Source organism: Papaver somniferum, chromosome 2 (assembly GCF_003573695.1).
Source record: "Papaver somniferum cultivar HN1 chromosome 2, ASM357369v1, whole genome shotgun sequence".
Lineage (NCBI taxonomy): Eukaryota > Viridiplantae > Streptophyta > Magnoliopsida > Ranunculales > Papaveraceae > Papaver > Papaver somniferum.
In genome coordinates, this window is record NC_039359.1 from 17,308,019 (window position 1) to 17,329,595 (window position 21,577).

Consider the following 21,577-nt stretch of genomic DNA (forward strand, 5'->3'; position numbering starts at 1 on the left):
TTCACCGTTAGATGAAAACCTGATTAGACTCAAGCTAATATCTTTCAACCGTTAGATCGAACTTAGCTTGTTACACACAAATGAAAAGTGACTTCATTTAGATATGAGTAACCATACCTAAATGTGTACACCTTGTTGGCTCAATAATAGTTAACCAAAGTTAGAAATATGAACACTTTCATATCAACCATATTCATCTTAACATAGTTCAAATGACTCAAATGAAACTAGTTCTAGAGTTGTTCAATTGTTTGTATTCTCATAGAAGTATACAAGACACAATTGAAGCAAAATCGATTTTGATTCACTCGAATCAATTCATGAACATTACAGCTACGGTTTTCAAAAGATTACATTCCTTAATATATAAATGTATTAGTTTATGAACAAACCGATTTTAGAACATAACCTACTCAGGTATGCAAATGTGTACACATACTAAGTAGCCGGACTTAGTTTGGGTTCGCTGGTATGGGAACGGGTACGCATACCTCCAAACTCACTTTAATTTCCGGACATGAACTTTACGCCGGTATGCATACTAAGTTCCCGGACTTTCATTAACCAACCAGTACGCTTACGGGTATGCATACCATGGTTATCAGACTTGGTATAACATGCAACAGTTTAGCATACAAGTATGCATACTGTGTTATATCCAATCATGGTAAATTGTTCTAAACTCCCATTTCAATCATTGAAACATTCTTAGAATACGACAATAGCTGTCTCACACAAACTAGGAAACATGCATGTTATCAGAAGGGGTGGATATTTTAACTTCTTTGAGTTCCTTTATAGTGGTGGAAATATTAGTTTGAACATTTCCAAAGGAGTTTTTGTTCCAATCTCTCAACACCTTTCTTAGTATTGAGTAATTTAACCTTAAGTTTGAAAGCAGGGGAACCCTCCTCATGAATAGACCAGGAATTTGCTATCATGTCTCTACAGGTGGGGTTAATAATTAATCCACATGGCCATAAAATTAAAATATTAAGGTATTCAACCACCTTCGATATTTAAGCCTACATGCATGGGGAAATGGTCTGGGGAATCTCTAGGGAGATCATTAACACAAAGCTTAGGGAATAAAAGTTCAACATCATGGTTAATTAGGCATCTATCAAGTCTTTCTAGAATCAAATTAGTACAACATTGCATATTGGACCAAATAAATTTAGGGCCAGAAAACCAGGATCATGTAAGTCAAAATTTTCACAGAAAATTTTAAGACTTAGAAAATCATTATAATCAAGATCAAAGCCACTCATTATATCATCATTACCAAGCAAAGCATTAAAATCAGCTACAAAGAAGGCTGGCTCTCCTTTAGGGATAGGGGAAAGATTACTCTGGCTATCCCAAAAAGCATCTCTAAAAGTCTGATTTGGTTCACCATATATGAAGTGTATATGACAAGGTTTAGAATGTATAATATCCTTGGTGGTAACATAGATGCCTCTAGAATCAGAAGAAGTAATGTTGAGATCCAATTCTTGTTTCCAATATAATACCAAACCCGCACTCCTACCAACACAGAGAACATTGAAAGCACAAGGAAAACCCCGGTTTTATAGTTTTCGAGCAACAATATCCTTTTTCATTTTGGTTTCAGAGATGAACACAATATATGAGTTTAGGTTTTTCAGTAAGATAGACAACTCTTTATTAGCAGATTTTTATTCTAGGACCATAACATTTCAGCACAAATATATTGACATTGTTGACAAGGAATAAAGGCAGAAAAGAAGCAATAATAAGAATGACCTTATTCAAAATAGAGGTGTTGGAGGATGAGGTTACCCGAGTGGTAGGAATGATACTGCCATTAGGCTGAGAACCATAAGAATCACCACTTGTTTGACCTCCTTGTATAGCATTGAAATCCAAAGAAGCAGCCTCACGAGAAGAATTATTACAGACATTATGATCCGCCATAGATTGACTAGTAGGAAGATGGAAGGTACCATAGGGATTGGCAAATTGTTGGGATAAATCAGCATGGTTGGTTTTAGTGATTTAAAAAAGGTGATCAAGATTGGTTATGGATGGACAAAGGGTATTAGTTGATATGGTTCAGGAGATTCATTAATCACCAGAGCTGGTATAGTGGGTAAAGCAACACTAGCTTGAGACGATTTTTCATCTCTAGTGTGTTTTCGAGTTTCTTTTGAGGTTACTAATAGCATCATGTTTAGCATCTAGAGAAACAACCTCCTCTCTAGATAAGGTAGTGATCTGAGAAGTTGTGGCTGCTGTCTTCAAATCTCTTGGATGGATGTTTCAGATCCAGCGGATGATTGAATTTATCTTGGTCAGAGTCTCTTGACTCCAAGTTGGTCAATTTGTGGATGATAGGGAGGCCCGATTCTGAAAGGTTCACAGTATTCTTCTTTATTTGTCCAGCTTCATAGATTTTCAGAGCTAGAGATCTACTAGTAAAAGGAACCATGTTCAGCTTTTTTTAGATGGAGTTAGTATCCTGATGGTGTCAACCAGTTACACACCTAATAGCTATTGATGTCACCCATGTTGAACAATAGTAGGCATACAAGCTGAATTCATGTAGATATAATTGTGAAGGAGCGTATCCTATATATCACACGTGGAAATTCTCATTTACCATAACAATTCATATTGACAACAAAACATTACAAGTCCTTTCCAAACCATGGAAGATTAACATAATAAACAGAATTATCGTAATGCAATTCAAACAAAGCATGGAATGTACAACTAGACAATGCATGAATTTGATAAACATAAAATTTAGTAAAAGAACATTAATCGTTACAAGAGAGTCAAAATTATTCCCACCTCTTTTGATGACAAGCCACGCCTACCTCGAGATCCACGATCTACTGATTCGTCTTTTGAATCGATCGTTGTTAATATAGACTAACTGTTAATCATACAAAAAGTCTAAGAATCTAGCCAAAGTGGCTCACACAAGAATCATACAATTCTATCTAATGCTTCTAAGCCCATTATGGTATCTCATTCTCTATCTTTAACATAACTAAGAGTTTACTAACCCAATTAGGCTGATTTATAGTCCGTAGCTAAGTCTTGTGAATATCTACAACTTTGTAGAATAAACCAAAGGTCAAATCGGACCACAAGAGGTCCAAAACATCTAATTAAGAAAATTTCCCTAAGCCCAAGTCCACCAAAGTCAACTAACAGTCACTAACGGTCAGGGGTCAACTAACAGTCAACGTCCAAGATCGGGTCAAAGTCCAGGGTCAAATAATCAAAGTCTAAATCGGTCAACTGAGTCAAATCGGTCAAAAAGAATCAATTCAGTCAATTAGGCTGAGTCAGGTGAGTCGACTCAGTCAGATATCTGAGTCAGGGACAAACTAGGTCAGTCAGGTTCTGAATTGTAATGCATAAACCTAGTGTAACACATAACCTGGTAAGACTAGAGTGATGCAAACATTACAATTATACTAACAAACTCAATACGATTATACTAAACAAACTCTGGATTCCAATTACAATAAAAAACTATCTCTACCTGCAATTGCAGCTTTTCCAAGCTTTTACAAGAGAGAGAAAAAAAAACTAGCCTGGGCTGGTGAATGGCTCAGAGAATTAAAATAGACATACCATATGGTAACAATGATTCTGGCAAAAGAGCTAGCCTGAGCTGGTGAATGGCTAAGATTTTCCACACGAGCCATATTAGTTTTTATTTATGTGCATGTGATCTCTTTGTGATCAATGATCCTACATGAATAGCAGAAATATCTCGGCACCATAAAGTATATGCATTCAATGAGGAAAGGTTGCATTCTGCCTCTTGTTACTAAAGGAATACCCGTTGGTAAAGGTTTTTGGACATCAATTCTCACAGAAACCTTCACATTTTTCTTGAGAGGATAGTTTTCATATGGTTCCTTATCTTCAATGAGTTTACCGAGCTTAAAGGTTATCTTTTTTAGATATTCAAACTCAGTACATTCTTTAGGAACATTGCACAACACCAACCACATAACCTCTTCAGTGAAAGCAATTTGACATTTATTTGGCCATCCAGTGGGAGGAACAACACAGAGCACTATAACATAACCATAGGCATACCAAGGTCTTTGATCATTCACTCTGTTGAAATCCAATTTAGCTAAGAAACGTATAAGGATCTTATTTTTTAATCCACTAAAGGTAGTGACAGTAGGAGTTTGAACTAGAGGCCATTGAGTGGTGATGTAGTTCCTGACAGAAGAAGTTGGAACCAAAAACTCACTACAAATATGACCAATCATGCACCATCAACAATTGTTATCATTTTCAGCAACAACCACAACTTTATCTATGAAGACAAGTTCAGTTAGGGAAGAAGGCAATTTGGTAGGTAGGATGATTTTTTCAGATATTTGAGTAGAGAGATCTTGAATTTTTTTATTCGTAGAGTAAGGTAAAGAAGGTTGAGGGTGAACTTGTTGTTCAGTGAAAGATGGGTTTAGAGGAAAGGTGGATAGAGTATTCTTCAATTAAGAAATGTTAAAGTTACAATAGATGGTTAATAAATAAACAACTAGGGGATATTTAAAATGAAGGGTGATAATAATGTGTAGTTTGAAGGAGAAGTTTAAAGAATGATAAATTTGGTTTCTCGTGGTGAGACAATGATATCTCACTTGTGTAAATAGGTGGATCTACACCGAGAGAGACACATCATTCTTAAAAATAGACATCTTACAGATAACATAGGAGAGAGACTAATGATCAGGTGCTTGAAGTGGTGTAAATTCATAAATTTCTCGAGAAGCATGACGACTGTAGTCTTGGAAGCTAACAGAAGTAGAGATGCAATCAACTATTTTTTTTAAGGAATGATATTTGAATCTATCTTTGGCACATGGGTTATTAGTGTAATGTCTACTTCTATTGTTGATGTAGTTGCACGACTTCAAATTTGACTTGCCAATGCTTGTAAACAACAAAGATTCTCATCGTATGAAGTTGTTGCTTATTATAAAGGGTGGGAAAATATTTAGGGTGGGTGTATTTTACTGTCCCTCTAAAAAAGCCATATGGGATCTCCAATAAATGTAGTAGTATTATGAGAGATAAACAGTTGGTCATTATGGTAATTGGTGGCTTCTGACCAGAAATGGGCATATCTAGCCAAAAATTTAAGGTGGTTCAAGTAATGAAATTCGTTCAGGTGAGGGGTACATTGCATGTTCCTAACGTGTAAGCCATAGCGGATCATAGTGCCTCTTAACAGGTGCTGCAAACTTTGAATCTGCAAAAAATCAATAAAGATAATTAGTGCAACATAAAATACCATGCATGGTAGATAATCATTAGTACCACTCTTAATGACAATATCGTGGGAATCTAATCGATATGAGAGGTAGATAGGTTTTAAGAATAAGATTAGACATGGAGTAATGCTGGATTTTGAAAAAATGCGTATGAAATTTAATTAGTGTGGTATGCCAGAGGACGCCATATTTAACCATGCGCCATAGATGGTCATTTATGGTTAATATACCTACGATATTTAGGGTTGAATGGGTGATAAACTGATTTATTAACCCAAATTATACCCAAAGAAGGTAAGAAATCAATAGAAATTAAGAGAGAAATTAATGGCGGAGAATGAGTGTAATCCGGTAAACGAAAATAACAATGAACCACCACCTGATTCATCAGAGATGCAACATGCAAAAAGAGAAATTGAGAGTTTGACAAGTGCTGAGATGGAGAGGTTAATCCCCTTTCTGAATCAGGAAATAGCCAGAAAGAGAGAGCAATAGGATTTTGATCAGTTAAGAATTAAGAATGATGAAGAGTTTCAGTTATGGTTGAGGAAGTGCGATGCGGTTGATGCGCGACGAGCAAGAGAGAGGCGTGAGAAAATGTGTGATTGGAAGTGCTCATGGAATTAAACTATAAGAGCAACTGAGAGTGATAGTGAAGATGAGGAACAACATCAAGTAGAAGATGATGAGGAGGCCAGTGATGCATCAATTGATTTTGAGGAGATTACAAGAGAGGCCGAAAGAAAGCGAAGAAGAAACAAGTTGAGGATATGATGTATAGATGTTATCTGGATGAGAAGAAGATACCGAGGAAGTTCTCAAACCATGTCAGAACCTTTAAATTTTGATTCTGACGTAGAGGAGATTTCTGGTCAAGATATTGATGGTAATTCTGTGATTGAGGCTGATGAGGAGCATGAAAGTGAAGAAAAGGAAGATACAAATGCTGGTGATGGTTATGGACCTGTTTGTTCTTCAAGCAGTGATGATGAACGTGATTTCTATTATGATGATGATGATCTTGGAATCGACAGTGATGACGATCCTTGGTGATCGTCATAGAGGTATGATCAAACCCTTTGAAAGAAGAGTTTTGAGGATTAACTTCTGAGAGATTTCTGATGCATCTTCGTGAAAACTTATGAGGGTTTTGATAATACTTTGTGTTGCTAAAGTTTGATTAGGAGGTAAAAAAAATTGTTTCCATCATCATGCAGAAATTGTGTTTGTTGTTCTTGAGTTTGTCTGTTAGGGGTGTTCTAGAAAAAAGAAGAGATTCTAGGTGATTTCGGGAATTAGTTAACCGCACGGCCGAAGTCGGTGAAGCAACACTGGAATTATCAGGAGATACGGTGAAGACGGGCCTAGTTTTAGAAGGTCTTTTTGTTTTACAGCTTGAATTTTGACTAGTCTTGACAAAGATGGAGTTGTAATTGAATAAGCTAGTAATCAGAGTGACAGTGGCTGTAATATGTTTTCTTTCAGTCGATATGGATGTAATTAATATTGCTTTGTACCTTTTCTTCTTGCTTTCTATGAATATAATGGTGTTTATCTGTGAGTGATTGAGCAAGTAAGGTGGTTGGGTTAGTATCTCTGGAAAATTTGTTGAAGAATAGGATGAGTAGGTGCTTGAATACGTTTAGAAAAAGATGGAATTTTGGTGAATTTCATGACCGGAAATAACAGATTCAAAAACTTAATACTTGCTTACGTCGTCATGCTGATTTACCAGCTTTCTTTTTCGGAGCAGATGTTTTCCAACTTCCAGGTTGTGATTACTCCACGAGACAGTCCTCTAAATGGATTTACTCTCAATTTGTTAGCATCACAAGTTTTGGATTCACTCTCCACAAACAAGTTTTGGATTCTTAAATAAAAGAGCATGAAAGCTTAAGATTTTGAATTTGATCTTTGACTGCATCCACTGCATTGAAGCCCCATATATTTCATGTTAAAATTCTAAGATCCATCATGGGAGCTCACATCCCAAAAGTTTGGATTATGTACCACCAATACACCACTTCCAACACTTGTATTAGCACCTCCATTTACTTCTGTTTGGCATTCACATTCAGTCTGCGCTTGTCAACAATTTTTGCAAAAATCGTCAATCACAGAAAATAAAAATATAAAAAATCCTGGCCCTTTGCGCGGCCTTTATCAAGAGTTCCCCAAAAGAATTAGTAAAAAAACAATAATTAAAAGAAGGTAGTACTGATTTTACTGAATGTACAATGGTAGTACTACCTGTTACGTTGTACTAAATGAGAGGAGACTGTATTTCCTTTCGAAGTTGTACTACATTTCACATGGCAAGTTGAACTGCGATTTAAGCTACAATTGTACTCTTTCTTACTTGATTATTTTTCTCTAACCACTATATTATTATTGATTCTTAACTTGATCATTGATTGTCAATCCTTAATTAGTCGGTCATTGCTCTCATTATATATACACAAGGTAAAGTAGTTCATCACTCTCTCGCACATACGCTCTCTCACTCTCTGAAAAGAAATCTAGAACAGCTTTGGCGAATGAATGATATCGCTCGAGTTTCTTCATTGGAAATAAAGCTTATTCTGTAGACAGACAGATAAATAAGGGAAAGTGTTTCGTGTCGGTGTCGGATACAAAACCTTTTTATCTTTACTTAATTAATCATTTGATTATTATTAAGTTGTAATGAAGATAGCAAAGTCTTGTAATCGAACATCGACCCGAAAAACTACTCCTTTCTGAGGTCCAAGTTCATTCCAAGCAACAACGTCCCATGGTATAAGATGAGATCAAATTCAAGCTGGGTTGGATATCATAGTAAACTTAGTATGTTTTACGGGTAACAAGGTAGGAACACTGCTTGAATCCTTTAAATTGATCATCTGAGCTAACTTTTTTTTTCTTTTTATTTTCAAAAATTTGGTGTTAACGAGTTTCAAACTCGGATATCATACCTCATCTAATGATTTTATCACTCTAACAGTACTACATTGATATTGGCTTGTAGCCTGGTAGTTCAATTCAGATGTTCTCTGTATCAAATTGTTTCTTGCAAATCATAATTCTCTCTTGATACATTGGTACATAAAAACTAAATCAACGAACACGAATAACAACAACATCTAGCTCTTAGTGGGTATGAACTACACAAAGAGACCGTTTGAACGTTAACTGGAATTTGGACTGCGTCATGAGAAGATCTACTTGTTTGTTGTTTGGTTAAGATGATTGGAACTAGCAACAGCCCTGCAACCTACTGCTAGAAACTAAACAAACAAACATTTAGTGCAGCAGCAAAAGAAAAGCGATTTTGTAAAATGTTCCAAGCACGGGTGCCAAAAGTAGAGTGTCCCATGACACTAGAAAAATGACTTGAGTTGGGTGATGATGGTATGAACGACCTAAATGCGCATTTAACATCCTAGCAATAACCAATTTCCGTTAAAAAAAATAAGAAGAAAAGAAAAAAACTTAATGAGAACGGTTAACTATCAAATTAGAGAGAGAGGAGCCAGGGAAGAGGCAGTGCATGGGAGGAGCAACCAGCAAAGTTTATGTGCTGAGTGGTCCATCTCATGCTCAACCTCATCCCTGTCTCCATCCAGTTACCTTTTTCACACCAATTAATCCACCACTAACAAATGCTGCTGATGCAAACTTAGATCCCTAAATCCAAATCTTAATGTCATTGCTAATAGTTGTATTTCTATTTATAAAATTGCAATGGACGACAGACAGAAAACTGAGAAAGACGTTTTGCTAGAAGAGGTAGTACACGCAGTAGTGCAAAGTACTAATTACTTCACCGGTCTGTACTACATTTTAGTAGCTAATGTAGTACTGCTGTACTGCAGCCTAATCTCACCAACCCCAGTGGGTACACCCAGCCTTTCCCAGCTTTCCGTGTCTGGGCTTAGTCATGCATTGCAAAATGTTGGAAATTTTACAGATGTATCTGGAACTTACTCATGCATTCCGATTATATTACGAGTATATCTTTATATTTTGGAATGCTTGTTGCTGTTGGCCACTCTCTTCGATAAAAGAAGAGAAACAAGCTCATGAATAAGAATGTTGTAAAATTTAATCGGAATTTGTAAATAATAATAATAACTCATTGATTGATAATGTCCGATTTGTAATAATCTTTTCTCAAAAGATTATGTTATTTATGACTAGTTTAAAATTGGTGGACATTCCAACAATTATTACACTCAAAAAATACAGTCACTCCCAAACTTTGCCTCTATGAACCAAAGGGATGAGCAACAAAATGAAATAAACAGAAAAGGAGAGAAAATACAAGTGAAGATATACTGCGTGAGTGCGATCCTGTCGCTGCAACATAGGGTCTAGGAGGATAAATATTATGTACTATTGACGATCTTATTTTTTCTTAGCAAGGAGAGGTTCTGAAATGCTTCCTTGCTTTGCAGAAGTTGAATCATCCTCGCCAGATTTCTTTGGACTTTTCCCTGGCTTGTTTTCACCACCACCCTGAAGATTAAGGAAAAAACAAGATGTTTTTCATAATTCCTTATCTAAAAATTTGCTTGTGGAATTGGAGTAAGAAGTACAACTGGGGATAACTTACTGCTGCTCCTTTGCTAGCGATCATCCGCCGGATGGATGGAATTCGTGCAACTGATGTAGCAGCAGCAACTACTGCAGCCACTCGTATTCTGAGCAATAAGATCAAACTAAACGTGTTAAAATTCACAGGTAAACTTTGATAGCTCAACTCAAGAATTTCATCTTACTACTGTACCTTTTGTGCACATCAATATATTCGTCTGTCTCATCTACTATCTCCTCCTGCCATTTGGTGATTGGAGAAAAAGTACAAAGTTAGTTCAATTGGCAATGGAAACCAGTAAAAGTTAACTAATGGCACCATATAGTGTACATGCGCTTCTGATATGAATGGCTCTCGTACATAAGTGGAGCGCGATATGAGAGGAGATGGTAATTAATAAAAACCAAAAAACAAACAGCACGCATCAGTAGAGTTGGTAGTAAAAAAGCCAAATGACACTATGGATTTACCTGAAGAAGTTCTTCAAATACATCCTCCAAAGTAATGATACCAATGACTTCCATATCTTCAGTATCCTCAGACGAATTAGGCTGTCTATAGGTTGTGGCATCATTTTGTTGAAAAGATATATGTGACTGAGTGCTACTCGAGCTTGAAATCTTCTCAATGTCAATAGCAGTCTCTTCTGATTCTTCATCCTGTCTGGGAAGTGGAGGAGTTGTTAATTTTAATGCTGCAACTAATTTCTTGGTTGTTCCTTTAGACTTCTTCACTACAGCTGCCATATGACTGCTTCCCTTCTGAAATTCATTAAGTATATCATAGAGAGGCATGTCTGAAGGAACCCTGGGGAAAAATCAAGTGCAATATAAATATGAGAAGGCAAGAAAAACGTAAACTTAACTGCGAAGGAAAGAATGTTTCCCAAATATATTAAACGAACCTAGGAATTCTCCTAATAGCAATGGCACTAACTGGGAGCTCTGTTTCAGCTCGTACTGTGAGAAGACTTTTAACCTAATCATACAAAAACAAGTCAAGAGCAAATTCTGAACAGTCTGCAATCAGCTTATTCTTCATATTGCCACATACATATATATTCAGCCGCGAGACTGTAGACTTATGCACCTACCAGTAGAAGTCCAATAATGTTTCGTGGATTTCCAGAATACACAGGAACTCGACTATGCCCCCGAGCAAGAATTTTCGCAATTGTTTCCCTGCATAAACAGCAAACAGATACTTTATGCATCAGTGATGTATAAATAGATTGAGAACAAATTTCCATTGAAAGTAATATGTCCAGAGGTGAAATCTAGGCTAAACTCACCAATCCAGGTTCGAATCCAAATCCAAAGAAAATGTTGAGTCGATAGGTGTCATAGCCTCCTCCGCAGTCTATTCACAAATATGAGAATTTTCTGTGTTCAGAATCCAACCGTAGCATATATTTCAGATCAAATTATTCAATTAATCAACAAGTTTTCTCGCGGATTAGCTACATGAATATATATGTAGCACCTTAGAACCAGATAATTTATTTACTGAATACATGGCAGTAATATGCAGCTTTCATAATCCCACGAATTATTACAACGCGTACCTTTTCAGTTAAATCCAATGCCCCAGCAATAATTGTTGTCTCATCGTGGGTTAGCTCACCCCCTTTACCTGCCTAAAAGAGAAAATAGAAAACACGTTATCATGACTAGATGAAAGCTTTAACGTACTATAGCTTGTTCTTAAGCAGTGCTGCATTACAATACAGTCTTTTACATGTCACGTGTGCTTCAAAAGTTAAGAAGGTTTACCTCTTGGCCATGCATAGAGACAAGAGCTTTTAACTGTGCTCGCGGAAATAGTGCATCATTATGTCCAAGTACACAATCTAAAACCTGAAGGTGCATCAAAATATAAGAATATACTCCAATCCACAACAACAAGAGAGCTGAAACATTAGATTGGCCAAATTAGAAGCAAGATAAACAAACTAAAACACCATTAGAAATATCGTAAATGGTACGGTTAATGTGATCTGAACTACATAAATAGTAATTACCTTTGCAATCGGGTAAGCTATTGGAGTGCAAATTATCATAAGAATACGTACAAGCCACACAAGATTTGCCCCCACGGCTAGTCCATATCTTGTGCATATTGCTTGTGGAATGACCTGCCACAAAAGGAATCAGTAGATAAACTTACCGCCTTCTTTGCTCAACAAAAGAGGAAAATAAATCGCTTCCGTCCTAAAAGCTTACTTTAAAGCCGAAGCAAAATGACTCAAAAAAAAAAGAAGAAGGGGGAGCAAAGTAAACAACTTACCTCTCCAAAAAATAGAACAAAAGTAACAGACAGCACAATCGCAATAATTGGATTGAACATCTTATCTAGAAATATAGGAAGAGCCTGCACATAGCAAGTAATCAGAAAGTGAGGACAAGGAGCATTGTTGTTTCTCATACTAGATGCAGAGAATTGCCAAACAAATGCAGTGTACACATAAATTACTGAAAATTTTGATAATTCTCTTCTTCTTCTAATTTGACAGTTTTTGCATTACCAATAAAGTTTTGTTACTCATAAAAAAAAGGAACTTTAGTTACTTACTTCCATTGCACAAGCATTACATAAGAGCAAAGTCACAAGAAGCCGGTGTTGGTTTTGAACGATGGGTAAAATAGCAGCTGCATCAACATATACAATAGTTAACCAAATTAACCTCATGGACAATATTAATGCTAGATAATGTGGTTCTCAAGGTTTAATTACCAAATTCAACAACACTAGAATTCTCCATGTAAATTGCTCAAATTCAAGTACTAAAGCAAATATTGAACTAGCCCCATGACACAAAATCCAATCTTTTGAAACCCCAAGAAATCAAAAGTCAAAGTTTCAATCAATAACTTAAATTGAGAAGAAAAAACAGTAAGTTGAAAGAAATTGTAACCTGCTTGTTTCTTCTCATTAGGAGTACCACTTCTATGAAGAATTTCAAGCTCAACAAGACCAAGAGACATCAACCCCAAAGTTAAACCAGACATAATTCCAGCAAAAAGAACAAGAAAACATGAGATCCCAAGATAGATAAACCACCAAGAACTTCCAATTTCAACCTCATTTCCTCTTGAACCAAATTCTCTTGTTATCCCTCTAGCTATTTCTAATGCATTAATCATCATCATCTTTTCTTCCTTCTTCCTCTCTGAACTACACTAGAGAAAGTAGGGGAGATAAAATGGATAATTTAGGCTTTGGAATCGTCATGTTTTGAACCAGAAGAAGAAAATATCACATCAAATCTTTTTTTTTTTAATTATTAATCTTTTAACTTTTATAAGGGCCCGCCAAAATGGTGCTAATAATGGCTCCCCACTCAGGGGAAACGTGTAGCATATGTCGACTACGTTTTAGGGGTTTCGTTGCTTACGTGATACGGTTGATCAACTGTCTGAACATGAATTTGCACTTAGGCGGATCCCTTCTCTCATTCCGAATTTCTTTCGGAAGAAATTTTGAGGTACCAAATATTTTCGTGTTAAAAATAAAATGCTTTTTGGTATAGGGCCTATGGGTCCATAATATACTAGGGATTAATATTTTATTCTTGTATAAATAGAATACCTACCTATGTAATGGGGTTTCTTCCCTTTTCTGGTTAATGAAAAATTATTCTCTCTTCCATTTTTCTCTCTTTATCATATTACTTCAATATGTCATCAGCAACGAGCTCTAACCCTATCGCTAAGATTTTTTTTTTTAGATTGGTCTTATACTTCTCAATCAATCAAATCAAAGCAGACTTAAAAAAAAAAAAAAAAATCCGGAAGAAAGCACTACTATCATCTGGATCTGGTACTTCTCCCTGTTTCTGTTTTCAACATTGCGCTCAAAAGTAAGGTCTCGGAAAGTTGGAATCTTTTTGGTTTCCTTATCATTTTGTTACTGCACTACTATCGAGATGAGCGAGACGGAATATATTCGACAAGAATTTGTACTGTTGGACATAGATGGACTTGAGTATCACCGTTGGATGGCTGATGTGAAGATCGTTTTTTGTGGAAAAATAATGCACCCACACCATCACACCCTCTACTGACAAAGATGCTGCCCCAGCAACTGAAAAAGAAAAGGCTGAAACCCTCCGATATTTGAAGGCACATATTGACCCTAATCTCCTTTGAGGATACGGACACATAATGTGTCCTAAAGAATTGTGGGATGCACTAGCAAGCCGTTTTGGGAGCATTGAGGATTGCCTTCTCCCACAGTTGAATGAACAGTGGAATGACATTCAGTTTCTTGATTATGTGAAGGTAGGCGATTTCCAAAGAGATATGCTTAAGCTACAAGCATACCTCAATTTATGTGGGATAAAACTCACAGATAAAGACATGATTCAAAAGACATTGTCTACTTTCCTTTTGCCATATGTTATTCTAGCCAACCAATTCCGCATAGAAGTTCATAACAAGAGAATAACAACTTTCAGCAAGTTGATCAACTTATTCCGGATGGCCGAAAGACACAATGAAGTTCTAGCAAACAACAATGCTAGATCCCCCGAGAAGAAGAAAATTCCCGAGGCTAACTATAGCAAGGATAACAAGGGAAATCCCCCCAAAGAAAAGAGGGTTAAAAATGTTGATTCGTATTCTCATGCTCCATACTCACGTGGGGATAATAACCCACGTGGAAGAGGACAAAAGGGTCATCGTGGAAGGGGCCATGGGCATGGAGGCCATGAACGTGGATGCCATTCAAGTACCTGGTCTAGAGATGTTACTTCTGGACCTAGTGGTAGAGGCAACACTGTTGAAAAAACACATAAGAACCCCATGTCTAAGAAGGCCGAGAATGACAATGCACCTTGTTACAGGTGTGGAATCTCCGGACATTGGTACCAGCAATGCAAAGCTAGTGCCAAAGTAGCAGCCAGCTACAAAAAAATGCCGGGAATCTATAGATCAAGAAGCTTACTGTGTGGAAGAACATGATCATGCCCCAGATGTCAATTTCTCCTTTTCAGACTTCCAGGGCAACAAGAACCATGCCCTTATGGAAACACCTGACTTTGATTGATTGTTATTTCTTTTTAGTTTTAGTTATCCTTTGTACCTAAAAACTTGTTTATTTTCTTGCTTTGTGGTTTATCAGACTCTGGCTTAAATATTTCTTTTGATGACTTAAACTATGTTAGGTAGTCTTAAATTATCGTTTTTTGTTGATGGATCAGTGGTTTTTAATTTTTATGGGTACTTATTATGCTTTGGATTTAATTTTTACTATGATAATCTATTGCATGATAGAATTATGTGACCGAATTCTCTGAAGTACCATTTACTTGTAGGAATGTCATCCTCCGAAGAGATTGAGTGCCTAGCTGATAGTGGCACCACACACACTATTTTAAGAAATAGGCAATTATTTGTTGACTTAATTCCTTACAAATCCTCTGTGACTACGATGATTGGATCATCACAAGTGATCATTGGGCGAGGTAATGCTCAATTTTTGTTTCCAAATGGCACAATGATTAAAGTCACAGAAGCACTATATGCACCAAGAGCTAACCGTACCTTGTTGAGCTTCAAAGATATTCGTGTAAATGGTTATCACTTGGAAACTCACTGTGAAAATGGAATTGAATATACAAATATTATCTCTAATACATGTGGAAGAAAACGCATTTTAGAGAAATTAATGAGTCACTCTAGTGGTTTGTACACTACTACTATTCAGATTATTGAATCAGATGTTGTTACCAATATGAACTGTTGAACACTGACTTATACAAGCTTTGGCACGACCTCTTGAGGCACCCATGTCGTGATATGATGATCCATGTTTTAAAGAACTCACACGGACATCCTTTCTTTCGCGTGAAAAGTAAAATGAGACAAAAGACAGTTACAATGCAAAACAACAATGTCTGCCAGTCAATGCTATTTAAAGCAACTGATGAGCAACCTCTCTCTCATTATACTTCGTGGACTTTGTCAAAAGCACGCCACTTTTGCAAAGCTTGTTCTTTAGCAAAGACAGGAGCGAGACCATCCTATGCTAAAGATACAAAGCAAAACATTCCATTTTTACAAAGAATACAAGGTGATATTTGTGGACCTATACATCCAGAATGCGGACCACTCAGGTATTTTATAGTTCTGGTAGATGCTTCGACCCGTTGTTCACACGTCGCATTATTGTCCACAAGAAATGCTGCCTTCGCAAAGCTCCTAGCACAAGTTATACGTTTGAGGGCTCACCACCCTGATTACCCAATCAAGTCTATCAGACTTGAAAATGCTGGATAATTTACATCTAAAGGATTTGATGATTTCTGTATGTCAATCGGAATTGACGTAGAGCACCCCGTACCCCATGTACACACTCAAAATGGTATCGCAAAAGCTACCATCAAAAGGTTACATATGATAGCTAGGGCATTGGTTATGCGTTCCAACCTGCCCATTACTGCTTGAGAGTACGCCATATTGCATGCATCACTACTTATTCGCTTTAGACCCACTATTAGCCAACCATTTTCTGCGTACCAGTTGGTAACTGGATATGAGCCTGATATTTCACATTTACGCATTTTTGGTTGTGTTGTATACGTGCCTATTACGCCCCCACAACGTACTAAGATGGGTCCCCAAAGACGATTAAGTATTTATGTCGGATATGAATCCCCAACAATTATCCGCTATTTGGAACCTTTGACAGGCGATCTCTTTACCGCTAGATTTGCGGACTGTGACTTTGATGAGACAACCTTCCCGTCGTTAGGGGGAGGTATGGAAAAGGATTTCATAAGGGAACGACATGAACTATCTTGTTGTGTCCCCACATTGTCTCATATTGATCCCCGCACCTCACAATGTGAAAGTGAAGTGAAAAGAATTATTGATCTTCAGAATGTGGCAAACTCAATGCCTGATGCATTCATTGATATTGTAAAGTGACGAGATCACACATACCAGCTGCAAACGTGCCTGCAAGGTTAGAAATCCCTAATACGGGAAAAGGCACCTTATATAGAGGTGTCAAACCTACACTTGGTGGAAGTGTAGCTGGGGCTGTTTCCCCCCAAAGGAAGAGGGGAAGACCACCTGGTTCGATGGATACTCACCCAAAGAAGAAAAGAGTGAGTAAGGCACAATCCGATCCATTAATCATCAATACAGATAATCCCTCTCATGAAATTGTCTCTGATTATAGTTATGTCCATGAATCAATACTGGAGGACGCTCCGATGTTTGAAATGATTCCAGAGAACAAAGAAATATCTATGGATATGAGAGTGCATACGTGTTGATGGAAAGATATTCCACGTAAATTGATGATGCATTTGCATACACTGTTGCTCAAGAGATCATTGAGCACGATTATATCGAACTACGCTCTATTGCAGAATGTCAAAAAAGAGAAGACTGGCCTAAATGGGAAGTTGCAATCCAGGAAGAATTAAATTCACTGGCAAAGAGACAGGTATTTGGTGCGGTAGTGCTAACTCCAATGGGTGTAAAGCCCGTAGGACATAAATGGGTATTTGTCAGAAAGCGTAATGAGAAGAATGAAGTCTTGAGGTATAAGGCTCGCCTTGTGGTGCAAGGTTTCTCACAATGCTCTGGAATTGATTATGAGGAAACATACTCTCCCGTAATGGACGTCATAACGTTCGCTACTTAGTTAGCTTGGTAGTTTCAGAAGGACTTGAAATGCAACTTATGGATGTGGTTACAACATATCTCTATGGGGATCTATATTCAGAGATATACATGAAAGTGCCTGATGGCCTTTCATTGCCCATATCAAGTAACTCTAAACCACGGAGTGCATTTTCAATTAAGTTGAAACGCTCACTTTATGGATTAAAGCAATCCGGACGGATGTGGTATACTCGTATAAGTGATTATTTGATTGGGAAGGGATATACAAATAATGAGTTATGCCCCTACGTATTTATAAAGAAAACGAGTTCTGAATTTGCAATTATAGTTGTTTATGTTGATGATATGAACATAATAGGTACTCTTGATGAAATAAGAGAAACCACAAGCTACTTGAAATCTGAATTTGAGATGAAATATCTTGGGAAAACTCGGTTTTGTCTAGGACTTGAGCTAGAACACCGAGCCTGTGGAATACTAATCCACCATTCTGCATATTTCCATAAGATACTCAGGCAATTCAATATGACAAGGTGCATCCTGCTAGCACTCCCATGATTGGTCGAAGTTTAGATGTACAAAAGGATCCATTTCGTCCAAAGGAAGATGGTGAAGAGGTATTGGGAGATGAAATTCCCTACCTAAGTACAATAGGCGTATTATTGTACTTAGCACAATGTACTCGACCTGATATATCATTCTCGGTGAACTTGTTAGCTAGATATAGCTCAGCGCCAACGCAGCATCATTATAGAATGTATTCAGATACCTTAAAGGAACCATTGACATGGGTCTATTTTATCCCTGTGAGGACGAAAGGAGGATTGCTAAATCAACCCCCTATATTGAAACCCCAAATAATGTCTTGGTTGGTTTTGTCGATGCTGGGTACCTCTCTGACCCACATAAAGCTTGATCCCAAACTGGGTATGTATTCACCATAGGGAACACAACGATATCCTGGAGATAAACCAAGCAAACTCTTGTAGCTACCTCCACGAAACACTCAGAGATCATTGCCCTAAATGAAGCGGTTCGTGAGTCCATATGGTTAAGGTCTATCATAACACATATTCGAGGGACGAGTGGTTTGAATTCCACCACTGAAGAGCCAACATGCATTTATGAAGATAATGCAGCTTGTATCGAACAGATGAAGCAAGGATATATCAAGGGTGATAATACAAAACATATTTCACCAAATTTATTTTACAATCAGCAACAACAGTGTCTCTTAAACATTCAAGTCAACAAAGTACCGTCTGATGAGAATGTGGCATACTTATTTACTAAGTCACTTACTAAGTCCTTATTTGAAAAGCACGTAAAGAGTATTGGACTAAGGAAATTGTCCGAACTCCCTTGACTGCAATCATGGGGAGATGGAAACATCAGAGGGAGTATCTAATGATATGATGTCGACATCAAGGGGAGCGAGTGTCGGTTGAACTCTTTTTCCCTTCACCGAGTTTTATTTTGTCCTAATGGGTTTTTGTTACTCGACAAGGTTTTTAATGAGACAACAACAACACTATGGTTATGAATCTCCGATTGAAATTATCTTTTTCCCACATGGTTTTTATATTTTAGGTTTTTCTGAAGAGAAATGGCCAGCTTTATCAACACGTTGTACTCTTTTCCCTTCGTCAAGGTTTTGTCCCATTGGGTTTTCCTTGTCAAGGTTTTAATGAGGAAACACATTTTAAGTTCCCCTTTTGAACTGCACAAGAGGGAGTGTTATAGGGCCTATGACCCATGGATATGCGGTCCATTAGTATACTAGAGTTTAATCCTTTACTCTTGTATAAATAGAAGACCTACCTATGTAATGGGGTTCCTTCCCTTCCCTGGTTAATGAAAAATTATTCTCTCTTCCATTTTTTTCTGTTTCTCATATTAATCCAATACTTTTTAGTTTTTAAAATCTGGAGGATCTGTCAATATGATTATTCTTAGGTTGTCTCATAATTTCGGCGTCAATTTTTTTTATAAACCCAAACTATAACAAATTTGAAGTTAATGTTTTGTAATTCTCCCATAATGCTCTATATTCATACTCAGAATGAGCACAATCTGAAACATTTAACACCGCCATCTATCACTAAGAAAACCAACCATCCAAAACTAACAATGAAATCAAAATAGGTAGATAGTAAGGTTTGTGTATTTCGCAAGTTGCACTGGCAGGAATATAGGCCTTTATTAAGAAGAACTGTTGATGCTGGGTTTTTTCCTAAGGCTAAAATTGTAATAATTTATGTTTCTGATTTGGTATCGAAGATACTAAGTCTCAGTGTGTTTTCGTTCTGCAAATAATTTAATAATATGCTAAAATTATATTAGGTTTTATGGCTACCTCTTTGTATATATAGCTACATCTATATGCTTCACCCAGCTGAACTCAAAAAATATACATATATGTACAATTATATTTATTGTATGATTCAGTATCTGCGTACGTATAAAAATTATTAGAATAATAATGGTGTACGCGGCAATACTCATAGATATTCTATAATTTTGCACAATAAATCTCAAGCATCTAGATAGATTGCCCATTAGTATAGAGCAAGCCCGAGTGTCTAAACAAGCTGCATAAGAAAATATTTGACTGAAGCATTACCGCTATGTTCCCGAAATCAGGTAATTATCGTGTCAGACACAAAAAATCTAACAATTTCCTGTCAGCACGCAAAATTTGTTTATTTTACTCAATTTTGTGTCTGTGTACAAAATTTGATTACTTTGCTCAATTTCATGTGAGCACGCAAAATTTACCTTTTTTTCTCAATCTAACGTGAGACACAATATCTTGACTCTCATTTTCCAAACACTATCTTGCCCAAGCACGGAGTATGAGTTTTCCATAATTGATCGCATTAAAACCCTAACTATGGTCGATAAATAATTAAAATCAAATTAGTGTTGAACTGTGACCCCCCAAGCCAGTCGTGAATTAATCCTAGCCATCCAACTTGGCCGGGAAGTATGATCGGCCTTTCACCTTTCGTGGCAGATCAATTACGTCTCGAAGACTTGGTCAGCCACCCTTCTATTTCCCCGACCAATCATATCGCTTAGAGGTAGCCGTATGAGCTTCCAAAGTTTATCCAAAGTTGGAAGGACGAGACTGGGCAAGCATGTGAACAGTACATGCGACCACCAAAGCAGTCGCGAGTGAAGAAGACACATTCACACGGCCAGCACTACGCAACGCTTATAAAGCATTGTAAAAGAACTACTACAACACATAAAATAGACCCTCCAAAATGTGTTGCAATTTGGCTGATGCATCTTCCACATATAAAACATCACAAAAGACGTTACAACGTTTAAATTTAAATCAAACCACGCTTTCCAAGAGTCGCGATCATCATTAAAGGCATCAGTGACTCTTTTTAAATATCGAATTCATGATATTGATGCATGCGGCTTACTCCAATAATTCGTTTTACATGACTCACTGAATTCGATTCATCCAAGGATGTCACACATTAGCTTTAGTCGATCAACTCCTCATATTTACATAATCGGTCACATTTCTATAGAACTCGACTTACCATTTATGGCTTTCATGCATGTAACTCACATGTGAGTAACATGGACACTCTAATATGGCCGAGATATCTTATTTTCATATGGACTCATACATATGCCCTGCTGCGTATGTTTGACTGCTTCCATACTTACATATTTTGTTCTTCACTCTTTCATGATTATTCACGGCTTCACGTTGATAACATGAACTCTCACATTCTATCTAAGAGTCTCAGATGCTCGAAAAAAGGCCTAAATGATGTTGGTTTGCATGCTCCATACGAGCCTCGCCAGTCTTATTAGACTCCCATCCAAACTTTTCAACTTCTTTTAGACAGACATGACAAGCCATCAGTCATTCTGACTATACAAGTATCTTTGACTTCACACTAAATTAATGTTCTCTGATAAAAGTATACTAGAAATCAATAATGTTACAAATGGGGGATATTCACTAGGGTATTGGTTTGGCGGCCTAGAGCTTGTGGTCTGCGGATTGCAGTATAACACTACGCCCATTATGATAAAGTGTCAGGAAGAGCGGATAGTAA

General features: G+C 37.1%; 2 protein-coding genes and 1 long non-coding RNA gene across 3 annotated transcripts; 1 reads left to right on the top strand and 2 right to left on the bottom strand.

Moving 5' to 3' along the window:
- Nucleotides 1–8,226: 8,226 nt before the first annotated feature.
- On the bottom strand, nt 8,227–8,947 carry LOC113353005. Its single transcript, XR_003361029.1, has 2 exons — nt 8,886–8,947; nt 8,227–8,697 (listed from the first exon to the last, which is right to left on the bottom strand). It is a non-coding gene; the product is annotated as an uncharacterized LOC113353005 (long non-coding RNA).
- A 422-nt stretch (nt 8,948–9,369) lies between these two features.
- LOC113347035 (DUF21 domain-containing protein At4g14240-like) lies at nt 9,370–13,111 on the bottom strand. Its single transcript, XM_026590609.1, has 13 exons — nt 12,767–13,111; nt 12,424–12,500; nt 12,139–12,222; nt 11,873–11,986; nt 11,625–11,708; nt 11,417–11,488; nt 11,144–11,211; nt 10,946–11,033; nt 10,757–10,830; nt 10,323–10,659; nt 10,045–10,091; nt 9,871–9,958; nt 9,370–9,773 (listed from the first exon to the last, which is right to left on the bottom strand). The coding sequence occupies exons 1-13, from the start codon at nt 12,999–13,001 to the stop codon at nt 9,663–9,665; spliced, it is 1,479 nt and encodes a 492-aa protein (XP_026446394.1). The 5' UTR covers nt 13,002–13,111; the 3' UTR covers nt 9,370–9,662.
- A 904-nt stretch (nt 13,112–14,015) lies between these two features.
- On the top strand, nt 14,016–14,813 carry LOC113350694. Its single transcript, XM_026594825.1, has one exon. It carries the CDS (start codon nt 14,016–14,018, stop codon nt 14,811–14,813), a length of 798 nt encoding a protein of 265 aa, XP_026450610.1.
- The last annotated feature ends 6,764 nt before the right edge of the window (nt 14,814–21,577 follow it).